General features: G+C 41.5%; 1 protein-coding gene across 3 annotated transcripts in view; it reads left to right on the forward strand.

Annotated features, from left to right (window-relative positions):
* LOC134619936 (TSC22 domain family protein 1-like) overlaps window positions 1-8403 on the forward strand; it is a 29750-nt gene extending 21347 nt beyond the window's left edge. For 2 of the 3 annotated variants that reach the window (XM_063465718.1, XM_063465720.1), the window contains exons 2-3: window positions 4055-4106; window positions 6638-8403. In XM_063465718.1, coding sequence (XP_063321788.1) covers window positions 4055-4106; window positions 6638-6886 — 301 coding nt within the window. In that variant the 3' untranslated portion in view covers window positions 6887-8403. Of the gene's footprint in view, window positions 1-3558; window positions 3868-4054; window positions 4107-6637 lie in introns of those variants that run through there. The other variant, XM_063465719.1, reaches the window with a different exon arrangement.
* The last annotated feature ends 3005 nt before the right edge of the window (window positions 8404-11408 follow it).

Here is an 11408-nt window from a genome sequence, read left to right on the forward strand (position 1 = left end):
TAAAAAAAAAAATCAAACCATCCAGTTGTTTAAATGAAATTAGAACGAAATTAATCAGAAAACTATGGAAGTTTGTTTCCGCCACTGGAAAAAAAAAAAACCCTAAACAAATTTAAAAAAACAAAACAAAGAAATAAGTCAAATTTTTAAGACAATGACCTGAAATCTTGACTTGGCTCTATGAAAAAAAATAAATAAATAAAAAATTTGAAAATCTGTGGCAGCAACAAACAGCAAAGTGCTGAATTTGGGTTAATACCCATTCGTTTCTGTTTAATGATTTAACAGTTAAAGAAATTCAGTGCTGAGCTTTCCTCCAGCTGAATCGTTGTTCTGGCAAAAGAAGAGCAAGAGGGAGTTTATAAATAATCTGCAACAACGCCTCCTCGCTAACAAAGAAGAGAGGGTGGTCCAGTGTGACTGTACAGCAGAGTGCATCCACATATCAAACAGGCCTGGAGAGGAGAAAAAGCTGCTGCACTGTTTGGTATGAAACATGAAAACCACTCGGCAGACTTTCAGTGTTTGTTTATATTTATCTTTGACATCTGGCCAGTGCCGAGGTTAGCTTTTACCTGCTTTTAGGGTCAACTCCTGGTCAGTTTGATAACATTTGCTCAAAGCCCGTGGTAGGGCCAGTAATGCATTCAGATGTATGAGTGGCTTTAATACACGACTTACACCCAATAGGGGGCGACGTTGTTTTACATAACAGCTTCTGAAGGTTTGCCATACCTTACATTTTTATCCTGTGTATGATGTGAGAAAGCAAAAAAGGCTTGTTGTGTCTGAACAGCTGCCCTATTGTGTGACCCTCTTTTAGCAGTGGCAAACATAAGGCTCCGGTGCAAGAGTCTGCCCACTAGTGACTCCAGTCTGGCCCACTGGTCAGTTTTGGAAAATGTGAAGAAGGGGCATAAATCTTGGATCTTTAACTGTATTTTTACAACTTTTGCAGCTTTTACTACTGATAAAGACCTTCCCCATGGTCATTCATACTACACGAAAGCAAATAAAGTACATAAATAACAACTAAGTAGATAAACAAGTAGATGATGGAAAGTTTTTGCTTTTTCTCTACACTTTTTTTCACTACATTTTTCATCTATTTTAAAAATGCATGAGTTTTTTCAGTTTTTTATTATTTTATGTATTTTATGATCACAGGACAGTCTGCACAATAAGCTAACAGAACCTTTACTGTCATTTTAAAATATTTATTTCCTTCAGTTTAAACCAAGAGTCATGCTGACACACTTATGCCATTAAATATAACAGTGTTTCTTTATCGTGTAGAAAAACTAAGTTGAACTGGTCAAGTTACATTTACTAAAATGATTTTGTGAACTTGGAAAACTAACGAAAATAAAACAAATATGGAGGAAATACTCGTTTTAGTATTTGTTAGTCTGTTTAACAAAAACCAAAGTGTTACAACTTGCCTGATGATTGACAAACATGATTAATAACAATTTGGATGTCTACTGCTTTACTGAGTCAACTGCTTTCAAGAAGTTTGTTTTTATTGTAATATTTGTGCTGATTTTTCTAAAACTTACGTGGGACATTTTTCTTCCATACAATAAGAAGTCATAATCAGTCAAAGTGAAATAAAAAATAGCTAGGTTTCATTTGACGTAGACGTGACGTCGACGTAAAGCGCGAAATTTGACTGGCGGTCGGAAGTGAAAAAGATAAGCGCAAAATCACAGACAGACAGTACGCAAAATGCCTATGTCCTGTTGTGTTTACGGATGCTCCAGTAGGTCGACCAGAGAAACCGATAAACGGTATTTTAGGGTACCAAAAATAGCCCAACGAAGAGGAGAAAAATGGAAAATTCTAACCGAAAAACGTAGGAAAAAATGGATTTTAAATTTACGTTTACAGTCGGGAGGAGCAGAGTCTGCCAATGCCCGTGTCTGCAGCGACCACTTCGTCAGAGGTAATGTTATGTTTGCAAACGAACTTATTAGCATTAGGTTGTCGTTAAATTCTCGTTTACTTAGTGCTTTTAAGTTAGTAGTCTAATATTGACTTGATTGGGACTATAGGCTGCCCAAGTGCTTTGGATGACGAAGAGTCGGAGGACTGGGCTCCGACGGTCAATCTCGGCTACGAACGAAAACCCAGATCGGAATCGGCAATTACCCAAGTCTTCAGAGGTGTCTCGTTAGACCTCTGGGAATGGTTTACCTTGAAACAAACAACTGTCACTCTAACGAAGTCCTAAGGATGTGGCATGTTTGTTGACGTTAAAGCCGCTACCGCTAACTGTTAGCGTGTTTAAGATAAAGCAATATAAGAACAAACACTCACCCTTGCAAACACCAAACTGTATCCATCACGGAGACGTTTTGTTCCAAGGTTGTGGACCCACCCGCTGACAAAAAAATTGTACGCCTCCAGACTCTTGAAAGCTTTCATTTGCTGCCTAGTGTAGTAAGAAGTCTGGAGGACCAAGTAGTTGGTGATATCCACAGCCTCGATAGTAGGCAAATCCTTTACTTCTGTGGTGTATTCGGACATTTTCAAAGAATACGGATCACGTCCGATATATTTTTTAACTATCTGTTTATATCTCTCCCGAGAAACGGGGTCTAAAGTTGCACAATAGCTGCTCTCCTGACTCTCCACAGTGTCCTCCATGTTTACTTCCGCCCTCCACTCAAAAATCGCGCTGCCTCCGCACGTCATCAGAACCACGTGACCGCAACCCAACTATAAAAGCTAATTGAAAACACAACTGTAATAACTCTGAGGTGCGACAGGTAAAACAGGGATGTTCTTGTTTTATTTAGTGAGCCACATACAGCCCAGTTTGATATCAATGGGAGCCGGACCAGTTAAAAAAAAAAACTGTCAGTGTACAAACATTCAATTACACATTTAATCTCCAAGATATCTCAATGTAAGATAAAGTAGTGCAGTTTAAACATCACGCCCCAGTTTTTTAATATGATAAAGAAATTCTGCTGGAGTAAATGGGAGATATGAGTCAGCATGACTCTGGACTTATATTGTAAGATATGGGTAAAATTACAGAAAAGTTTCTGATGGACTATTTTTTTTAAATTATAAAACACAAGGTTTTTGTTTTAAAAGGACAGAAAAATGTCCCATCTACATTTCTACTGTAGATAGTGGGGGTGGGGGACGCAGTAATTTTCTGTCATTATGTTTTTTAATATATTAAGTAATTACTCTGTCGTAGCATAAATAGCCATGGGGGAGGTCTTTATCAGCAAGAGAAGCTGTAAAAACAAAACAAAACAAAACAAACAACATTAAAAATCCAAATATGTCTTTCCTACTTCACGTTATCCAAAACCATCAGTTAGGCCGTATTGGAGTCTTTGTCGGGCCGATTCTGGGCCCCCGGGCCTCATGTTTGACACCCCCTGAGATAGCTAAAAAAAAAAAAATATGTCGCATATATTGTTATAAGCAGCTTCCTCTCCGCCAATCAGGCGCCAGCCAGTCGCATGTGTTATGCAAATGAGCTATCTCGTCCTCCAATCAGAGGGCTACTGGAGCTGTTTTCCCGCATGCATCAGGGAGAGAGGGAGCGGAGCTGCAGCCCGCCGCTTTCAGTCTTTGTGTGCTCTCTCCCGGCCGGTCGCCCGGAGAGCTGTGGCAGCACCCGGCTCTCAACAATGCGCTGTTTTTTCTACTTTTATACCGCCGGAGTCCCACTTTGTACACACGATGCGTCGCCTGCGGGGCTTTTAATGGACGGGATAGCATGAGCTCCCAGTGCTACACGGTGGCGATGGACCTTGGCGTTTGTCAACTGAGGAATTTCTCGATTTCGTTTCTGTCCTCTGCGCTTGGGAAGGAGAGTGCATCAGTCAGGGTTGACAATAGGTAAATGTCAGCACTCTGTCTTTGAGGCTGTAAGCAGAAGATTAGAAGGGGGGAAGGTGCCTTTGCAGACTTCTTAAAATCCCTCTCAGCGCTGTCTTTAAGGGGAGAAGGAGAAAAACAACAGCCGCAGTGGTCACAGCTAATGTTGCATCATCATCAAACAGGTTTTCCTCTCTCTGTCTTGCAGCTCCTCGGGTGCAAGTGTGGTGGCCATCGACAACAAGATCGAGCAAGCAATGGTAGGTGACACTTTGTACCCCTTTAAAAATGTATTTATTTTTAAACCATCTGCAGTATGCTTTCTGCACGTACTTGCAGCCCTGTGGTGTTATGTAACCCGAGCACCTACAGCGGTAAACTGTGCCCCTCCTGCCTTTTTATTTTCGCGTTTCCTTGCACTGCATGCAGTGTAGTGTGCACAGAGCACTGGAGACTGGAAAGAGCTTTCTAGAAATTAAGCTGCAGATGCGTCGGAAGGTTTTTTTTTGTTTTGTCTTTTGCGCACTAGTGCACCTGCGGGTTTGCGGGGAAGCTTTCTGCTCTGTCGCGATTTGTCCCGATGACCCTCGAGCTCTCTGGTAGCTCAGTTTTGAGTCAGGCTAAGGATTCACACGCCCCCCCCCCCCCCCCCCCCCTACATCTACATACACCCCTTCTCTCTCTAGTTTCCAAGTGTTGCTAGGCAAGCAGGAGCCTCCCCTCCGCGCGGTATAAATAACTCGGCCGCTGATTGGCTCCTCCCACTCCGGTTCAGGAACATTTTGTTCCCTAGTTGCTACATATCAGGGCAGGGAGGAGGAGGAAGGAGGGTCCACCAAGGAAGGGATGCTCAGATTATTAAACCCAAATCCCCCTAAAGCTCTGTTCTGCCTTCATCATCACCGTCATCGTCGTCATGGGAATAATCTGTGAAGCTGTTTCTGCAGGAGTTCATGTCGCCCTTGTTTTCCTCATGCTGCTGAGACAGCTGGCATGCCCCTGCAAGACTCATGCTAATTTAGCCTTTGCTGTGTTACACATTTCCCCCAGCAGCCTGCCAATGTCTGCTTGTTTTTATTCTGCAGGAATTACTCAGATTACATTAAAACAAGTGCATTGTGCAAGCATGCCGACTAATTTCCAACCCTTTTGCTTATAAAAAGTCTTAAATATTGAACAAAACATGTATAAATATTTACCTCACAGTGATGTAAAGTGGAGGAAAATGGCGTTTAGTCATATTGGAAATGCCAAATCCTGCAAATGTGTTCAATGTGTTTGCTTACAGAACGGGGGAAAAAAATGAAATGGTGAAGCTGCGATTCACCAAAATAACCACCCCAAGCCACTAAGTCTACGTTCACACTGCAGGCGAAAGCGCATCAAATCCGATTTTTTTGACCCTATGCGACCCATATCCGATCATGGTATGACAGTGTGAACGGCACAAATCCGATATTTTCAAATCCGATCTGGGTCACTTTCGTATGTGGTACTGAATCCGATACATATCCGATGTTTTAGAAAGCGACTGCTGTTTGAACGGTCATGTCGCATTAAATCCGTCTTTTACGTCACTGACACGAGACAGACGCCAATTATCAGCGCCGGAGAAGCGCCCGAGAAGACATCGCGAACGCTTCCTGGCCATCCAGTGTAGATGTTAGTGAAACTGTTGGGAAGACAATGTTGGAGAAACGTGAACATTTTATTTGTACTGTATAATCTGCAGATTCTGACCGAAATCTGCAAGTATCCTTTGAAGCACCGCTCCTCTAAAACAGCAATAAGGATAATTATTAGGTTATCTACATTATTATGTAAATAACAAAATAACTTAAAGCAAAAATTGGGAAACGTAAAGTCCGAAGTCTTTATATTAAGGGCCATCAGTCAAACAGTATTGTTTGCTCTGGGTCTAAACAGAGCGCGTTGTGTGTGACATCTTATTTTGCGCATGCAGGCCGCTTTGAGCGTTCACACTGGAGAGCGTTTGCTGTCGCATTTTATTTGTAGTGTGAACAAGCAGACAAAAAAATCGGATTTGATCAAAAAATCGGAATTGAGCATTAAGACCTGCAGTGTGAACGTAGCCTAAATGTCTCAATGTAAACACTTGTGAATTACCTACGCTTTTATTTAGTGCAAGTAATGACCTGAAGTACAGCTGCAGACTCGTGGCAGGTGCACGGAGAAAAAACTTTACATTTGTAGTCCACTCATGGGTTTCTTCTTTTAGTATGTTTTATAAAATGTCAACAAAAATGCAAAACCTGACTGTAGGGAAAATCTAAATTTAACCATTTAAAACCTGAAAAATAATTGCCAGAAAATTTGTTTACTGAACCTTCTGACAGTTTATTTTAATTAATTAAATATTAATTTACATATATGGATTTTAATTTGTCATATTTGTTACATCCATTTTTTTGCAATCTATTGCTTCAAACTATATTGTGCAAATTATTCAGTTTTTTGGGGCCGTGCACCTCTGACACATCCATATCACACTGATGTAGAAGTCTCAAACTGTGTTTAACACATGACTTTGAAAGGGGTTAAGAAGCCTCAAATAGTACAGTTTGAGTTTTAATTTAGCTTAAAATGACGATAATTGTTGCTAGCTTAGCTTTCTGTTGAACAACCAGCCAGTAAACATTCAATAATTTCACTTCTGACTGGAAATATAAAGTTGAAAGAAGCACATTTGTAATTGTTGTCGTTGTTGTGTAAGGAGCCCAGTGCCGCTGTGTTATTTACTCATTCTTTATCCCCCACCCTCTTCCTCCAGGATCTGGTGAAGAGCCACCTGATGTACGCCGTGCGCGAGGAGGTGGAGGTGTTGAAGGAGCAGATCAAAGAGCTGATCGAGCGCAACACTCAGCTGGAGCAGGAGAACAATCTGCTCAAGACCCTGGCCAGCCCCGAGCAGATGGCTCAGTTCCAGGCTCAAGTCCAGACTGGTGGCTCCCCAACCGGCACCACCCAACCTCCAGTCCCGGCTGGCCCCTCCACGCAGAGCTCCGGCACATCTGCATAACCCAGACATTGGAGAGCCCCCTGACGATGAGAGACCGGGGGGATGGAAGAAAGAAGATGAGGAGGAGAAAGGAGTCTCGTCATACTGTGAACAGACTCTAGCATCAAGACTCTGCCAGTGTTTGGAGGAGCACACACTCGGGCTCAGCCGGAGGATGAACCACTCTCTTTTGTTGCACATTTTATTTAACTGACTTTGGAGTCACACCGATGTGTAAGTGTGTGTGTGTGTGCGCGCGCGTCTTTGCCTCGTTTCTGACTTTTAACCACCCGCTTCAGACAATCCTCGTTGTCATGCTGGTTGTCGTTGTAATCATCATCATGGTGACAACAACAATGCGGGGAAAGGGACAGAGCTAACAGGAACCGACCCTGCCGCCATCTTCAGGGCCGCTTTTAAAAAAAAAAAAAAAAAAAAAAAAAAAAAGGAGGGCGGGAGGAGTTAACCAAGGGCCCGGCCAATCAAAGAAGCAGGCTCTTGTCGCGGTGTGACCCCCTCCCTGCTGAAAACGTGTGCCATCGTCCCCCGCCCCGCCTTGCCTCACCCTGACTGTCCATCAGCACACAGAGGGTTGTTTTTTTGTTTTGTTTTTTTTAAATTCAACATCTTCCTGTTTTCCTGTTGCACTTTTTTTCCAAGCGGACTTTTAACGGATGACAGAAGATTCATACAACCCACCCTCAATCCGGGAAAGTCCCAGGTCTCTGAGGATCACCAGTCTTGACATTCTTCAAGGGGAGGATGGTCATAAAATCTATGAATTAAATATCAGCTGCTTCTCATTGTTCACTTTGAGAACTGAGTTTGAGGTCCACGTTGCCCACCCTTGACACCCCCTCCCTGTTCTTTCTCAGACAGCGCATTAAAGATTTATGCAGGGGATCAATGTTTTTTTTTTTTTTTGTTTTTTTAAGGAGGGCTGGGAGAAGCTTGTTTTGTCTATCCTATTAATTTTGTTTTGTTTTGTTTTTGCTCCTGTTAATGTAATAATGTCCAAGTGATCTGTAAAATGGCAGGAAGGCAGTTCGATAGGACATGACTGTTTCTAGCTAGTGATCTTTGTATAGGTGAAAATTTTCCAGTTCAACTCTGCCAAGTGCCTGGTTTCCAACCATAGATACATATATAGAAGCCTTTTTTTTTGTTGTTGTTCTACTCTTTTGTATATATATCTATGGTATGGCCAGGTTTTTCTCTGATCTACCTGTGATGTCATTACTCAGGGTGGCAACAGAAGAGGACCTTTTACCTCCACACTAAGATGCTGTCTCTCCTGTGGTGACACACGGCCTTGTACTGTATCTGCCGTCGCTTCAAACTCACTCGCTCAAATGATCTGGACTCTTTAACCATTTGGAGACGTGTGTAGTTTTTTTTTTTTTTTAAATAAATCTTAGCATAATTTTTTTTTTGTTGTTGTTGTTGTTTTTTTTTTGTACAGCCAAGTGTTTGAGTTGCTCAGTGCAACTGGAGCGCTGAACACAATAACGAGACATCTGGCTTAAAAAAAAAAAGAAAGAAAAGGAAAATGCCCAGCAGCAGAAGTATGTTGATGTTTTGTGCATGTTCCTCAGCCCATCACAAATGTGACGTTACAATTGCACTAGACAGTTGCACCTCGAATAAAAAAAGAAAAACATGACAAAAACTGGGAATGTTGTTTTTTTTGTTTGTTTGTTTTAAGTCATAAATTTATCATATGTTTACATCTTTTCTCCCCTTGAAGCTGAAAAATTATAGGTATTATAGATTTAGTTAGAAAAGTGGTAATTTATAAATATTTATGGCTTCCCAGTTTACAACATGAATGGCTGGCTCTGCCAAACCTCCGTGCGCATGCGCAAATGGAGTCTACTACGTAAATATTTATACATTACACGGGTGTCTCATTGGTTCTATATGGCCGAGCCTCCCCAACAGAACCCTATGGTCGGCCCGCCCATCCGCCCGATTCACATGGACGTGCCTGCTGCGAGAACGCGCAAAGGGGGAGCGAGCAGGAAAAATGTAGAACGACGGCTGAGGAGCCGAAGATGGAGTTTGACACTGAAACACGTTACAACGGAGGTCCCGCCCCGTTTTTAGTGCATTATATTTAAACGGGTAAAATCAGCCGCTAGTTTCATTTTGCAGGGAAAGTTGAGACTTAAAAAATGCTTGAACAGTATGAGTGTGTAGTTTTGCGGGTAAAGATTAGCTGCCACAGTGCGTGATATATTTATGCAGAGCCAGAGATTTTAGAAGTAAGAAATCAGAAAAAGACTAACATAATTTCTCCTGTTCAATCAGGCCAAAGCCACACCCAGAATCATGTGCAGTAAAACTGGTCATTAATATTTATGACAGTGCTTGTCAATGAAAGTCAATAAAATCACCTGTATTATTTATTAAAATAGGAGCATGCTCTGGAGACTTTTACTAATGGTGAGCTGTCTATATGTTAAGGTAAAGGTTTGATGGAAGGACATTAAAGTATAGGAAGTGCAAAACATAAGGTTAAAAGGAGCATCACTGAGAAGTATGTGTAACCAAATGTTGCTGTTTAAGTGGGGCTACACAGCATCTTTATTCCTTGTCCCCCTGTCCCACATCTTGAGACAATGTCCCACATTTTGACTGGGGCTCTGCAGAACATGCACGTCTCTACAGTCCATCTATGGCCTTTTTCCTGAAAGGCTACAGATGGACTGTAGAGTGAAATGAAAATTATTGCCTATCAATGAAAGTTACAAAGTGTGTGTCATAATTGGATAGAAATTGCTAAAATTAGTCAGATATGTCTCAAAAAAGCCAATCTATGGATCCATCCCAACTGAAACCCCAAAACTGTTACTAGACAGAAAAGCATCTGAAATAACAGATAATACAGGAGTATATGAAGACTATCGCATGCTAGCGTAAGAAGAATTTCTTTTTCTTACTACCAAACCTTACTAGCTATGCATGGGATATATGGAACATAAAAACACATGTCTATACTATGATATTCAATTCTATACAATAGCATTCCATTTAGTGCTCATTTGAACCATCACATCTACAAATATATACGATTGTGGGATTTGCATGAAACATTTGTATATGCCATATAGATGTTGGCAATCACGGTGCCCTAGACAATGTTTATGCAAAGCTTCATCAAGATTGGAAAGAAAAGAAAAGTTGCATTTAAATATAAAACATCTGACTACCTCCCAGCATTGTTAACGTGTCACACTTTGTCCCACACAAACACTGTGTTTAGTTTGTTGGGTTCTGGTCACCCTAACGAGAGGTTTACTGGTTGAACTGTAATATTTTAGTTTTTCCAGCACTTATATTTAAACTTTTTTTTTTAATTATTTGGTTCACTTCACAATCTAAGCAAACACCATCCGTTCATGAAGGACATGAGTTGTGGCAGAAAGCTCGAGAATACCGAGGCTTAACCACGTCGCAGTGACTGACGTTTAATTTCAAAGCCTCATTTGAATCTCACAGTGGAGCAGCTCACTGAGCCTGCACGATATTTTTAGTAGCTTTTTCTAGGCTTCACTCTGCCTCCTGTGCCGGAGCCGACTCAATTTCCTCTGACTGCAGGAGTCTAAAAGTCAACTTTTAGTTTTTTTTCAGTTATGTAAGTTAAAAACAACCTGCCTTGTGTGATATTCAATCAAATTAAACTGTTGGAGCTCATAATTTTATGGCCTAAGTATAAAAAAAAAACACCTGAGTACGACAGAGTACATCACTTTGGGGAGTCCTGGGTTAAAATCTAATCAGTAGTGGTCTTTGATCTAACATACACGTAACTAAAGGCTTCTGACCTGACCTCCTCAGATCAGTCTGATCTTAGATCCTGACCTCGTAATGACCATCTCTGGTGGATCAGACACAGAGTGGAGGCAGAGCTTCTGCTCCTGTGTCCAGATGGCACTTTCGCAAATCCCATTTCATTGACAAAAGGTGTTTTCTTCAGGCAGGCCAGACCCTGAGCACAGGATGTACAGCAAGCCTGAGGGATAACATGCAGATTAATCTCCTCATCTAGTCTCCCATCTATTTTTGGTGATGTTCAGAGGTCGATATGGAGGGCACTTGCTCACTTTTTTTGTGGTTGTTGTCATCTCTAGGCAGTGTTTACTGACAGATACATATAAGCTAAAACTAATTCTCTCTGTATTCATGGCCTACTGTTTTCAGACATGCAAAGACCATTCTGCCCCACAAACGACCCCTGAAATCCTCTTTACACCCCCACGAGTGGACCTCCCTCTGTGTTGTTGATGTATTCCTTATTGCTGAGAAAGCAGGTGTCCTGCTGGTTAAACCCTCAATGTCCAGACTGGCAAGAAGTAGGGCTCCACCTCCTCTAGACTTACCATTAAGACTCTATGTAGGGATTAGCTCATCCAGAGTCCAGAATCAGAAACACACCTTGTGTTTGTACACACACACAGAGAAAAGCTGTTAACATGGTGAATGTGAAATCCCAAATATATAAGTTTTAAACCAGATTTTAGCTGAGCTACGATAAAAAATT

Source organism: Pelmatolapia mariae, linkage group LG23 (genome assembly GCF_036321145.2).
Source record: "Pelmatolapia mariae isolate MD_Pm_ZW linkage group LG23, Pm_UMD_F_2, whole genome shotgun sequence".
NCBI classification, from domain to species: Eukaryota; Metazoa; Chordata; class Actinopteri; order Cichliformes; family Cichlidae; genus Pelmatolapia; species Pelmatolapia mariae.